At 43.6% G+C, this 15,362-nt stretch overlaps 1 protein-coding gene across 1 annotated transcript in view; it reads left to right on the top strand.

Moving 5' to 3' along the window:
* Positions 1-15,362, top strand: part of ALDH1A2 (aldehyde dehydrogenase 1 family member A2) — a 204,178-nt gene that overhangs the window by 121,131 nt on the left and 67,685 nt on the right. Inside the window, exons 5-7 of the mRNA XM_078685163.1 lie at positions 7,440-7,501; positions 12,005-12,133; positions 12,243-12,356. Of these exons, the coding sequence (XP_078541289.1) occupies positions 7,440-7,501; positions 12,005-12,133; positions 12,243-12,356 (305 nt within the window). The remainder of the gene's footprint in view (positions 1-7,439; positions 7,502-12,004; positions 12,134-12,242; positions 12,357-15,362) is intronic.

Below are 15,362 nucleotides of genomic sequence, written 5' to 3'. Positions count from 1 at the left end.
CAGCAATGAGCAGAAAGAGGCACGATAAAGGTCAGAAAGAAGCAGAAAGATGCAAAATAAAGGTCAGCAACGTGCAGAACTAGGCAAAATAAAGGTTAGAAGTGAGAGGAAAAAAGGCAGAAAACAAGAAGAGAATGAGCACAGCCCACTCAGGCACTCATCCACCCACTACCAGAACAACCCAGACACTCTCACACCCACTTACAGAACCACTCATACTCTCTCTCACCCACTCACAGATCTATTCAGACTCACAGACCCACTCATAGACTTATAGAACCACTCACAGACCAACTCAGACTCATGAACCCACTCACAGACCCACTCATGCAGTCACTCACAGACTGACGCACTCATGGAGGCACTTGCCAAGCCACTCAGACACTCTCCCACCCACTCAAACACTCACACACACACACTCAGTGATGTCATTTCAGATGTCATCAGTGATGTCACTGACCATGTCATGAGTGATGTAATATGTAAGGTCATAAGCAGTGCATCGAAGAAGAAGAGAGGGACCCACCAGCCATAGGGAAGGGGTACTGTTATAGACTGCAGTCACGAAAAAAATGCCCCAGTGGCTACTAGTACATTTAACCATACAATGCTTGCACACTACCTCACACCAGTACCGAGAGAATGAACATAAAGGATGTAATCCACAAATATATGTACTAAAAACAACAGTCAATTTAATTAAAATACATATATCAAATATAGCTAGTTAAAAACATTAGAAGTAAAAGCCAAAATATTGGTTACATAGAACAGTAAATGGGAACAAAAAAAGAAAAGAACACTAGTTCTTGATTCTAGAGGGAACTACTAAGTCAAGTCAGTATTCAATTGTATCCACAATGGGTAAAATTCAATATTAATCATACAATACAATTGTCCCAACAGATTTTAAATAGTATCCTCTTCACAAAGCATCAACAGTTTTCGGTGGGCCTATAAATGTGCGGCCACCGCCTTCTTCAGGAAATTACATATGTCCCAATCACAATATTAGTAGTCTGTAAAAATAAACAGAACAATGAGCATTACACAATCCCACTACTCCGATTACACCCTCATAATCCAAACCACCATAAACTCAATACAGCGTCCCTAGTCCAACATCTCAGCCCACTGGTGATAAAACTTGAGGCACTCATATACACATCACAGCCATACATCGTTTAGATAGTGTGTGCCCATAAAGAGCATCTGCATCAAGATACTTATCAAGAGGATTTATTCCTTATTTTGTATTATTTGTCATCAAAAAAGGCATCCCATCTCTTTTTTGAAGAGCTTAAGGGAATATCCCAATTGATCACAACCAGGGGCCTACCCGCCTCCATACTAGAGAACCCTCCTGCTCACAATTAATCTCACAGTTAAAATAAAAACTTTTTTATATACCTATGATTTCAGGGCTTATAAATACCTCTGGATCAATATTACCACTTGGTGCTCAATAGACTCGGTACTCGGTGAACTCGATAATGTATGGTCTGCAATAAATAACATCTGACAGCCAAGAGGTGTGCCGCGATAATTATTTTTTGTGAAAGATAACCTTCAAGACATTGCCCTGGTCTTGACGCGAGCACCGCCTGGAAAGTGCTCCCTTCCTCATATATATCCCCCCCCCCCTTTTGGGGATAGTGGCTGCCGCCAGACACCGGAGCCTGGTATGGGTCCAAATGCAGTTTACGGTACTGTCCAACTGCAAGGAGCTACGCGACTGGGAACCAAATCTCTCAGCAAGATAGTGATTGATGTGGCAACAAATTTATCATCAGGCCGTTGGGAGCACTGAATACGTGGACTACGAGGACCATCATGCCGTACCAAATGAACAACTTGGTTGTCCACTAGAGGGCCGGACTTTCTCAAAAACAGACTGCCAGTGGCCCACAAACAGTGCTCACTCATCGGGGACTAAACCTCTGAAGAAGTTTGCAGAGACAAACGAAACGCGTCAGGTGCGCCCCACACTCCTTGAAATAAATGCCTGCAAGCCTTGTGTAGCGTGTGCGACTTCACCTCCTTTCTAAAGAAGAAAGCCCCTTCAAACATTTTAAGCGATCAGGTCCGTTCGCAGCAGTACGCACCAACAGTGAGAGCACCACGTTTCCCTGCCATGGACCGACACGGAATATTCGGTCAAACGCACTTTTGGGGATAGTGGTTGCCGCCAGACACCGGAGCCTGGTATGGGTCCAAATGCAGTTTACGGTACTGTCCAACTGCAAGGAGCTACGCCACTGGGAACCAAATCTCTCAGCAAGACAGTGATTGATGTGGCAACAAATTTATCATCAGGCCGTTGGGAGCACTGAATACGTGGACTACGAGGACCATCATGCCGTACCAAATTAACAACTTGGTTGTCCACTAGAGGGCCGGACTTACTCAAAAACAGACCGCCAGTGGCCCACGAACAGTGCTCACTCATCGGGGACTAAACCTCTGAAGAAGTTTGCAGAGACAAACGAAACGCATCAGGTGTGCCCCACGCTCCTTGAAATAAATGCCTGCAAGCCTTGTGTAGCGTGTGCGACTTCACCTCCTTTCAAAAGAAGAAAGCCCCTTCAAACAACATATATATGATCAAGGCCTCTGTGTAGGCCGAAACATCATGCTGTGTGCCGCTTCCTCGAGGGTACAATAAAGAAACATTGCTCACTGCACCTGAGGTCTCCTCTCTTCTTCCTGCGCAGCGGTCTCCAGCACTGGGCTCCGGGCGAGAGGCAGCAGGGATTGTTTCATATATATATATATATATATATGCCACACTTTCCTGCCACAGTCAAAGTAGGAAAACAGCACTCTATGGCAGTGAAGAGGTATATTTGGCAATCAGGGCGGAGACAAACTGCTCTTCAACGCGTTTCAGCAAACATCACCTTAATCATGAGGTCACCCGTCATTGTTGGTGCAGTGATCAAGGCGATGTTCGCTGATTCGTGTCAACAAGCAGTTTGTCTCAGTACTGACTGCCAAATAAATATAACACTCCAGGACAGTGAAGTATCACTGTCCTGGAGTGAGCACGGCGTGGTATACGCCAAAAAGCGTTGGGTTGTTCAGCATCTGAGAAAAGTAAACTTCATGAGCTAAATTGGATCAAGACTTTTCCTTTGGAGGCAAGTGTGTGTCCTGTGTGCTACTATCAGAAGTGATCCGTAAAGTAACAAGGTTCCTCAACCCAGACGGGCACCGGTGCTGGTCCTGGGTAGCGGCTCTTTTGAGGACTTCATGGTGGCTGGTAATATATATATATAGCTACCTTAATCAGCTGTGCTCTTCTCTAAAGCTATCGTATTGTGATCAAGGCAGTTGGATCTGCCGAAACGTGTCAAAGCAATCCGCAATAAACATACGTTGTGAAGATTTCAGCACCTGTTTTGTACTCAGGAAAGCAGAAGTTGGAGACAGGAGATATCTATGTATGTGTATATTTATATTTATAAGCTACCTTGCTCAGTAGTGCTCTTCTCTATATATGTTTACTGACTGCAAAATACAAATTAATATATTTTTTTTACTGATTTTTGTTTCATAATGTGTAATGCTTCTATTGCCCAATGCTACTGCACTTCACTTATTCACTGCTACATTTTCATTGAATAAATACTCAAAAATCCATGGATACATTTGGGAATACAGATATTTCCGTTGCATGCCGCAGTAGGCTTGGAGACGGGCACAAACGTTTTTCAACTTAAGCTTGTCCCAAAGCTGAGTAATGAGTTAATATCACCAACAAAAGATGGCCAACAGAGGCAGCAAAGTGATACAGTGCCCTCTTTATTTGTTCATATGTCTAATTCAGCTAATTTGAAAAGCTCTCTGCATGAAGCTTCTGCGTCATCCAGCAAAAGGTTGCAAACTGGATACGTGATTTGGACCCATTCATGCCCAGTGAAGAGAGTCATGGCACATAATAAGGACATAAAAGAGCAGATTAGCAACTCAAGCACAAAGTTGTTATTGCTCACAGGCAAACTATTCTTTTGCCATTGATATACTCATTTTCTATTAGCAACAAAGCCAATTTTGATGCAACTTGTTTAAATCTTCAGTGCTTTTTCAGTCATTGTGATGGTTCTAGAAGGCTGCTGTCTACACGTAGTGGGGGAGATTTACAATTCTAACTTCAGTCCTGCTATCAGTGGGGATGGTGCATATATTTTGGGGTGTCAATTTATTATTCTAACTACAGCCTATCTAACATGCGTAAATATGCGTTGGAGGGAGGGAAGATTTACTTATATGCTTCTAGTTCTACTAACATAAGGGAAAGATTTATGTATTTAGGGTGGAGATTTACTATAGTTACTGTCATACCTCCAGTTACACTAAGATTGACGAAAGTAGCTCTTTGGGATGGGGAGCAGGGTACTATTATTTCAACGCCCCATCCTACTAACATTGGGGAAAGTGCATATATTTTCATGCGTCAGCTGTATTATTCTAACTCTAGTTTCACAAACACTGGGGTAAGTGCCTATGTTTGGGGAGGGGAGTCAGATTTACTATTCTAACTCCAGCCCGACTATCATTTTGAAAATTCATATATTTGGTGCATGAGGGAAAATTAAATATTCATAACTCCAGTCCTAAATTTGAGGCAGTGCACATTTTCGGGCGTGAGGGAATGAAATCTGCTATTCTAATTACAGTCCTGCTAAAATTAGGGAAATTGTTCCTATGGGGGTGAAATAGTTTGAGATTTATTCTAGTCTTACAAGCACTGGGGAATGTGCATATTGGAGACCGTCAGATTTGGGGAAGTGCATATATTTTGGAGTGAAATGTACTACTCTTCCTCTACCACCACAAACGTTTGGGAAAGTGCATATATCAGGCGGGGGTGGAGGAGTGTGGGGTTTGGTAGGTATGGAGTTTGGTGTTGCACTGGATTTACTATTCGAATACACTATTATAAAATAGATTTGCTATTATGAATCCAGTGCCACAAATACTCTGAAAAGTGCATATATTTAGGGAGAGGGGACAAATTTAGTTTTCTAACTCCTGGTTTCTATCATTGGAGAAAATACAGACATTGGGATTCTGATTTACTATCCTAACTCAAATTAAGAAAATTTGTAAAAGCACAAATGAGTAATATGTATCATACACATTTAATTGAACAACATGTCAAAAAACACAAAATGTATATTAACATTTTATAAACTTTAAAATTATTGAAATGCATTATTGATATTGAATTAAAATTAAAATAGTTAAATTAAAATTAAATATGTATTTAAACTCTCAATCCCACATTTTTTTCTTTAAATAAAAAATATCTCCTTGGCAATACTCATATAGAATTAAATTGATATCACTTAAATCCCCCAACGCATATGTACATTAATGTTCCTAATAAAAAACACCCAAACACGACAAAAAATATGCAACCAATTTTCTTATTTCTACAGGTTATAAAACAGAATTTAAATTAACCCCTCTACTGCGCCCGCGATTTTGCGGAAGTGCGGCACTTCCCCAAAACGGGCGGGGTCGCGTCGGCCATTGGCCGACGGCAGCACCAGCGAGGTAGCGAGGTAGCTTTGCCATCGGCCAATGGCCGACGGCTGCATGGAAGGGGTTAAATAAACATTCTAAAGTAAACAACAAAATAAACACAAAAATTACATTTATTAAATTATTTAAACATTATTAATTTCATATCAATTTAATAAATGGCTATATCACTGAAATAAATCACTTCCCACACATTCCCCAATAACCTCCACAACCTAAAAATAACATATATAGAAAATTACTAACAATCATTTGATGTCTATTACCATTTATTTTGAAATTCATAATGAAGTTGAATGCATATTACATATACATTATTGTTTATATCAACACTACCTACCCAAAGCCCCAATAAACTCAGCAACCTGAAAGAAAATAATTACAATAATTGAACATGTATTTAAATATTAGCTTTACAAAAAGAATAACCAACTCAAAAGATATATCAAAATGTTATTATATATAAAAAATATTTGGGTAAACTATATAATAATCTTTGATATTGTTTTTGTTTTTAAGTGATACACAAAACCTCAATACATATCCCTTAAATGTATGGTAACTATGATATTCTGACCATGATATTATGGTCAAATGATATTTTGGAGTCAATATCCACATGCCATACAGCACTGACCAGTGTGCAAGGGCATATCCCCCAACCGACTGGTGCAAAAAATAATTTTCCCACAGTAGGAGTACAGACAATGTTTTTGTACTGGTTGGTGCAAATAAAAGCGTTGCACTAGTCACTCAGTGGAAATATTAGTGAACAATTGGACTGTACTTATGCAAACTGTATTTAATCTTTGCCCTGCCCTGAAACTCAATGGAAGAGAGTGTGACAGAGGTATTTTGAGCACAGACCACATTAAAGGTACTTTTGGCTGACAAGTAACACAAGATAAATAGGGCAGAGAGCACTACTGTGAAATAATCCAAAAACAGAATTACAATGCATTTATAATGTGTTTAAGTGAATATAAATGTCTTTATTTATATAATGCTTCTGGGGCTGTTACATAAAGTGCCCTGAAGGCTCAACAGACATGTGTGCAGGCTTTCTGTGACCCCCCTCTCCGGTCCCTTTGATATTACACAAGAGGTCGCATAAGTTTGTGTGCTCCATTATGAAATACAGAATGTGACGGGGCACTTACAGCAGGGGCGCGATTCAAGGTGAGGCTGCCACGTTTGCCTGGGGACATGTTTCTAAGCTATTTAAGGAAACTCTTTGCCTCTGCACCCGCGCTGTATAATGAATGCAGACAGAAAGGCAAAGAGACCATCAAAAGCTACATTGACTGTGTGCCACAAAGAGGTGGTGCATCTGTTTGTAGCTTGTACTGCTGTAGATTCACATGCACCAGCCCAACTCTTCAGAACATTTTGTGGCCACTGTATTTACTCTGCATCTCGCCCCTGCACCATATTTTTCATTTTTCATTCAAGCTCCACACATCTCATCCTCTGTGCGTATAACAAGCCTACATAGAATCAATGCACTTGCACAATAAACATGAAGTAGAGGAGTCACAGCACATAATGTGACTCTAGTCTAGAGTCTTCAAAGAAAAAAACGTATGTTTGAGCCCAACACCAGAAGGCCGGAGTATGCTAAACATGTGAATCTACAGCAACGAAATGCAGCTTACAGGGTAAGTGGTACCAATTGTGCGCCCCCCCCCCTAAAATTCTCTTCTAGAAACACCAGTGATACTCCACACCTGCACAAACACACATACACTTCTTTCAAACAGCTTGTTCATAGGATGTGCACCCAAAACCTTTGTTTCATCCTATGCCATTGCAAACTAGGGAACGGAGGGCCCGCTCTCTTTTTGTCTTGCCAAATCAAACTGCCCTATAACCGTGCTCATCTGTTTCAGATGGAGACTACTTTACCTTCACGAGGCACGAACCGATTGGAGTGTGCGGACAGATCATCCCAGTAAGTAGTAACCCGCTAATTTCTTCTGTTTATTTTCCTTTGGCTCTGCTCTTTCTTGTGGCGCACACAACGTGGGTTCTGCAGCTGCGCTTTCCGTCATAAATCACCAGAAAAAGGCAGGCTTATATTGTTGACATATCTTCAACAGCTTCTCCGCCAGTGCTTATTTGAACAGGTTACTGGGGGCTTTAAGTCTGTTATTAGGAGGGGAGTTCTCAAGGCATGGAATTCCCTAGATTTAGGGGGAAAAGTGAAAATGAAAACAAACCTAAGTGCTAATTCACTCCCAGTGTTTACGGCTGTCAGCGTCTCATTGGAGCGGGAATGACGGGTGCTAAGAGGTTCGCTTTCCTACGGCGGCCTAATAGAGTCACATCTAAAAAGCGATAACAGCAGTAACTGTAAAAATGGCGTCATATTTTTTGTATTAATTTCAGTCAACAGGTGCTTGCGTTCGAAGTCCGTTCCCAGGCAGAGACCCATGACTGTAAAGGATTATCGTGTCAGCTGTTGCTGCGTTCCACTGCGTCTTCTCGCACTCTAGAAGGTTCTCCCAGGGCTGGCGTTGGTTTAGCCAATGGCCAGTTAACAGGGTGTTGTTGTTGCATGTGGTGAACATCAGCATGTCGCAGACGTTGATAAGAGTTGCTGGTACAATCTGGAATTACAAAGCTGCGTGGAAACTGAAAAACTCTCGTTTTCTTTCTAAAGGATCCAGTTAGCATCATTTTGAGTTTTGGACACACAACACTATGTTATGATAAACTCTTTCTGAATCTAGTTGCACATTGGAACTGGTTATAGGTGTTTAATAATGTTTATTGGTTTCAGCAGATACTTTATGTCAAGTAGCATGCTTTTTTTTTTAAATGTATTTGGTAGACATCTAGGTGGGTGTGTAAAAAGTGGAACAACTGGATAGAAGCAATTAGAACTGGTTACCTGCGCTCTTGGTTGGGAACCAATTGTGTGTCTACATACTGCTGACACTAGTTCTTTCAGCAATGGATCACTTAGAGGATTTAGTCATAGATGGTGCCCCAAAATACTAATCTATTGGCATTGGCGATTTTAATTAGCCAATGAAATAACAAAATACACAAAATATTACCATGATGCTGGCTAATCTCTCCTTACAACTTGCAGAGGCAGGCAACTGTCCAAGGGAATTGTTTAAAATGTTACAGAGTTTTGTAAAACCCACAGCTAGTGAGAGCCCCGATGATGCTTCACAAACACTTTGTGATGAGATTTCTATGTTCTTTGAGGACAAAATTAATCTCATCTACAACAAAATTTTAGCCTCTAGGGGTGCAGGAACCACGACTTCCCTCCCCAATGACCCACCCACACAGAATAAAAACTCATTACTTACCTTCCCTCCAGTCAGTGATTTAGACCTGCCAACCCTCATCAACCACATAAAAACCGGTTCTCCAAATGACTACCTCCCTGCAAAAATGGTCGCCCCTCTGATCACCCTCTTGGGACCCTCCATCCAGTCTGTAATGAACATCTCACTGCACCCTCTTGGGACCCTCCATCTGGTCTGCAATGAACATCTCACTGACTGAAGGACAAGTCCCAAGGGAATGGAAGATTGCGGTGGTAAACCCAATAAGGAAAAAAGCGGCCTCCCCCTGGACGGATCTCTCTAACCTTCGGCCCATCTCCCTCCTACCATACATCGGTAAGATGACAGAGAAGCACGTGAACACCCACCTATCAAATCATATCGAGGCAGCGGAAGGCCTGGACCATTCACAATCTGGGTTCAGGCCTAATCACAGCACCGAATCAGCCCTCCTAGCAGTGACCAACAACATCAGGATGACACTGGATGGTGGGGGGTCTATGATTCTGGTGCTGTTGGATTTATCCGCTGCCTTCGATACGGTGTCTCACGAAGTGCTTCTCGGTCGTCTGAGGGATGTGGGACTGGGAGGTGTAGCTCTGTCCTGGATGGAAAGCTTTCTCTCCTGCCGCTCTCAAGAAGTCAGATTGAGCTCCCATAAATCCATCTCTAGGGAGCTCACCAGGGGTGTGCCACAGGGCTCATGCCTAAGCCCCACATTATTTAATGTGTATGTGGCCCCCCTGGCTGACCTAGTGAGGTCCTTTGGGTTTACCCCGGTGTCTTACGCCGACGACACCCAACTTCTGTTCCCTTTTAAAACCTTTACACCTGCTCTACAAAAATCTTTTGCAGAAGGAATGAGGGCTGTGTCAAAGTGGATGGCTAAGAACTGCCTACAATGCAATGTAGGCAAAACAGAAGTACTACTGTTTGGGGAAGCGGTCTCACTATGGTCTGATGAGTGGTGGCCCCTAGAACTGGGACCTGTTCCCATCCCAAAACAGACCGTGAAAAACTTGGGAGTGCTATTCGACCAAGCCCTGACATTTAAAGACCATGTCAACCAAGTTGTCGGTACATGTTTTAGGGCCATTGGACTGTTGAGAAGGGTGTTTCCCTACCTACCTGACAACCATAGGAAGACCTTAGTCCAGGCATTAGTTATTAGTAGATTGGACTACTGCAATGGCCTTCTTTTATCAACCAACGAAGGCCAATTTAACAAACTGCAAGTAGTCCGAAACACGGCGGCGAGGCTAGTCCTAAACGCTCCATCCAGGACCCCCTCCCGACCTCTACTGACTAAACTCCACTGGCTGCCAGTGCGGCAACGCACTAAGTTTAAAATTTTGTGCACTATCCACAAATGTCTGATAGGAAAGGGGCCCAAATATCTAACAAAGGCCTTCCAACCCTATGTCCCAGGTCGCTCCTTACGATCCAGCAACCTCCAGTTGTTACAGGTTCCCAGAATTAAAAAATCTCGCCAAGGAGGCCGTGCTCTGGCACACACTGGACCTGCTCTCTGGAACTCTCTTCCACAAACACTAAAACTTATCACTAATCACCTATCCTTCCGAAAAACCCTCAAAACTCATCTTTTTACAAGTAGTTAAACCTTCTTCATTCCCTCAGTTACTTTCTAACATGAACTGGGATAATCTATGTTCCTTCTGTTGGCAAAAGCGCGGAGATACCCCTTCGGGGGTCTATTCAGGCGCGATACAAGCATATAAAATAAATAAAATAATTTAGAAGCCCAAGATATTGTTCAGCAGGTAAAATGTCTACCCAGACAAAAGATTTCACCTTAGAATTAGTCTTTCATGTTTAAATTGTCTCTTTCTGTGCATAAGCAAATACCACAAAAAGAACTGCTGGTAAGGGTTACTCACATAACCACTAAGGTTAGGAAATTTTTCTGGCAGTCTTTGATGGCCAAATTCCTCTTAAAAATGCAAACTATGCGAAAATACGCACAATCCCTTTGGTTTACTGCCCAGCTACGTGAAGCAGAACAGACAGTACATTAATTGAAAAGGAAATGCATGTCTTATCACTATCGAGATAAAGAAAGATTTTATCAGCTTCAATGCTATTACTTTTCATTGATAGGCAATACAAAAAAATATATTGTTGCACAATAGGGATTGCTCCAAAAACAGTAATTTTACTGCCCACTATAATAACCATACTGACCAGAATGACCTGACTTCTCCTAATAAGCAGTAATGTTTAAGTTTTTACATGTCCGTACTGACATTTCTAAAAGAAAAAAAAGCCTTTAGCTTAATTAACGTTGCCAGTGCTTTATACCTGAAATACCCATGTAAATGGGCCACTTCTCCTCACTCCCCAGATCCTAGATTAATTTGCTTCTTTATCTTACTTTCAAGCTATTGCTCTTTTTAGCTATTTTTTTATCCTACCCAAAGATCTCTTTCACTGGTGCACCTGATAGCTTTTCTAGGCCCCTGGTAAAAATATGACATAGTATTTCAGTGTCTCCGAAGGGTAATTGACAAAGAATTAAACTTTACTATCATGACTCTACTATTAAACATGCTTAGAAAAACCAATAGGTCTAGTTTTAATGTGACAATGCAGACTACGTGAATGACAATAATTGGGAATTAGGTGAAACTTCACATGTGACAAAAACCTTAAGCACCATTACTAGAAGGTAGATTGTTAATTCAAAATGTAAATATACTAATTGCCTTTACTCCAGGATACAAAAAGAACTTGTATGCCTGCTCCAAGTCACCAAAAATGTGGTTTTGGAACTTATGGCAGGCGTAAAAAGTAGAGATTCCATTTCAGGAGCAGGATAGACTATCCACTAATTGTTGATACAATCTCTGACACGTTTACTTACCTGCAATTATCCATATTCCGTTGTTTACCACCCTCCACCCTGCCCCTCCTTTCTCAAAATAATAATTTCTCTAAAGGAGCAGAGGGCAGAATTAAAGGCCAAATGAATGGCTACCACAGTGTGTCTAATAAAAAACAGCGTTGTGCTGTGAAAGACTTATGACACAAGTAAAGCTTGAGAAATCAGTAACATAGCAGCTTGACATCATGAACACAACAATGCTCGGTTTTAATGTTTTCCCTCAACTTTGATTTTTAACCCCTTTCAGTGGAACTTCCCGCTGCTGATGTTTGCCTGGAAGATCGCACCAGCTCTTTGCTGTGGTAATACCGTCGTTATTAAACCAGCAGAGCAAACACCGCTCAGCGCACTCTATATGGGATCTCTCATCAAAGAGGTAGGAATAATTGACCGGAATGCCTAGTCTTTCTCCTCCAATGCTTGCTGTAATTTTAGTTTCATGATCTGCTTTCACAAACCGTTTTGCGCTAATCCTCTTTTGGCAGGCTGGATTCCCTCCTGGAGTCGTCAATATTTTGCCAGGATATGGTCCAACTGCAGGCGCAGCAATAGCTTCTCACACTGGCATCGATAAAGTCGCTTTCACAGGATCAACTGAAGTAAGTGTGTTCCAAGTAACGTCACTGTGTGGAGTATGACTAAGTAACATCTAGCATATCCAGCCTATTTAAGTACATCTGGTGGTCACAAACTAATATGAAAATCAGTAGTTTTGATGCAGTGGTAATTTGCCTTCACACAATGTTATTCTTAGAAGGTGGTTCTGACACTATGGGCCGCCAGGATTTTTTCACTTTTTGAACACCTAATTGTTGAGCTTTTACTGTGAGGGAGCCTCATTGTTTGGGACATACCCACAGTGAACGCATAATTAAAGAGACTGCATGGGGATTTTACTGGTGTCCCCCTGGCTTGACCAGGCCGCTACGCAGCAGATGGAGTAAAGGACACCGGGCTGGTTACATGCAGACACATATGTACAGGTGTGTGCACACGTGAACGGGCTGCGTAGGGGAGATTCCTGGCATGCGCAGTCCAGGAGCAGCTACAAAGTGAATGCTGTGGCAGGACTTATGCAGAATTGGGTGGTGACATGGATTAGGCTTTATACAGTGGGAAGAAACATGGCAGGGAAAGTCAGTGTGCTTTACAGTGTGTATTCCATGATTCTCTTATGGGGATAGGGAGCACATGGGCTAGTTTTATTTTCCTAAGGCCTACAAATTCCAGACACATACTAAAGTCCACTGTAATGGGTGTGAGAATAAGTGTTCTGCAGAGTCCAAAAGTCATATTTGTACTACTTTTAAGTCATCCAGAAATGTCATATTCCTCTGAGTCAGCCATAACCAAGGCCTGGTTGGGGCCTGCCCTCAGCAGGCTGGATTGATAACCTTTCTTGCACTAGCTAAGGCCTCCTCTCCAAGGAAGAGAAGATGGATAAAGCTACATGCTCATCTATCAGCAGCTATCACTGGTTGTCAGGCACCACGTTGCACCAGGGAGAAGACTGCCCAGGGGGGGAGGGGCTTTTTCTGAGACCATGTGGCAGGAGACCTTGGACGACGCCATCTTGAAACAACCCAAAGGCCTAGGCAGGAAGGAGGGAGCAGGGGCAGAGAAGTGATGTGTCGCTGTGTGATAGGGCAACCAGAGACTTCCTGCCAGCCCCCTCCCCAACTTCTTAAAAGAACTTGCACAGAAAGAGGAGCTCTCTCTGGGGTGTGGCCTATTAGGCAGAGGGTGCTGGAGCCTGGCGCAATGGGCAGTTGGAAGGAGGAACACCCTGACTGCTCCAGAATCCTGAACATCACCAGAAGAAGAGTCCAGGACCAGGGCGCAGAAGCAGGGGCCTCTGCGCAGGGAGAAGAGAGGCCCAGGAGGAGAGCCAGGTGAAAGGCTGGCGCAGGGAGCCAGTGAAGACAGCCCCCCGCAGAATCCACCCTCTGGGAGACCCGGAGGGCGAAAGTAGAGTGCTCCCAGTGGCTGGGATGCGACACCAGGAGCAAGAGAGGGCAAAAATGGCGCAGATCAGTACCCTGGGGCCTGAGATATGCCCCCCAGAAGGTAGTAGACCTTTGACCTCCAAGAAGACCGCTGCTGAAGTGTGTGGGGCTCCGCCGCCGGTCTTTAATGGGCCCCTGGGGTGGGTCAGGCCCGGGAGCTGCGCCCAACAGAAGTAAAGGCGGGGAGCGCCGTCGCGCTCCCTGTGAAGAATGTGCCCCCGCGGGGTGCCAGTGTAAAAACAGGTCAAGGACAACCAATATTTGCCCGGTGGTATCGCCTCTTTAACCCACAAAATATTAATCAATGAAGAGGCAGGCGCTGGAGACTGGAAGGCAGGAAACAAGGTTTATTCTCTCCGGAGGAGAACACATCAGTTCGGACAGCCAGTATCGTCACGAGGTGCTCTAACCGCATCTCTGAGGCCTGGCCTCTTATACACAGTTTTGTGATCTTTATTGCAGGTAACACATTCTTGCAATGCTTTGAAGTATGAAAGGACATCCTCGGAATCTCCCCTTCAGGCCCGTTCCCACACACATTTACAGTTGAAGTCCCCACCCCGGTCACAATAGGTGATGATTATCGCGCAGCTGGACATTCCGCCGATTCACGGAATGTGTGGGGTTGATCGGATATCATAGGGTGGGGGCTTTGATCAATTCGAGGGTCCTTTAATGGGGGAAGCTTCCTACTGTACGGGGGGGGGCAATAAACAGTATCCGCAGGGCCAGGTGGCGGCCTGGGAACGGGGAAGACAAACGGGCACACAGGAAAAGGGGGTTTGTATCGAAGGGTCTGGGACCATGAAAGGAACGAAGGGAGGTGTCGCGCTGGGAACAGGATGGGGTTCTGAGGCAGAGCTGCGCTGAAGAGGGGTTTATGACCCAAGGCATGTGAGAGCGGGGGGTGGCCAGTGCGTGGGGGGGCTTGTGAGGGCAAAGGGCTGTGCTGGGGGCCAGTGGCGTGCAGAGGGTGGTTCTGATCGAGGCACCTAAAATGGCGGGTGCGCACGACAAAAAGTGTGGCATCAGGGGAAAAGGCAAGATGGCGCAGATAATGTTTACCAAACCGTACTAATTTTCCACAGTCCTCCCTTTAACATTCCCAAGACATCTTGCTGGCCTATTTCCTATCCATGTCTACTGTGGCGGTCATAAGTAAAGAAGTAGGAACCCAGGTGAAGGAGCTATAAACATTACATTTAAAATCTTTCGTCTTAGGAGGCGGGCCTATCGATAAGCTCGTTTGCAGGAAAGTCATAGTAATGCAATATCGGACAAAAACGATTCTGTAGTGAGAGCGTTGGGTACATTTCATAGATGCTTATAGTCATTCGGAATATGAGCGGATAGGTTATTACATATGTGAGTTCTTTTTGTATTCGGTTGGAGCATAATCAATACAATGGTGGCTGGGAGAGAAATGAGACGTAGTAAAAATGATAATCAGAGGTGTCATTGTTCGAAGGGGAAGTCCTATTGTCATGGATCATTATTAGTGAGTTCTCAGCATTCTTTGTCGTCTTCTGTTGGCACTGTGGAGCACCGGCGGTGGAGCTACGTGTCCAGCTCTATTCTAGGTCCCGCGTTGCAGGGCAT

Source organism: Lissotriton helveticus, chromosome 3_2, assembly GCF_964261635.1.
Source record: "Lissotriton helveticus chromosome 3_2, aLisHel1.1, whole genome shotgun sequence".
NCBI lineage: Eukaryota > Metazoa > Chordata > Amphibia > Caudata > Salamandridae > Lissotriton > Lissotriton helveticus.
This window is presented reverse-complemented; position numbering and strand designations above follow the sequence as displayed.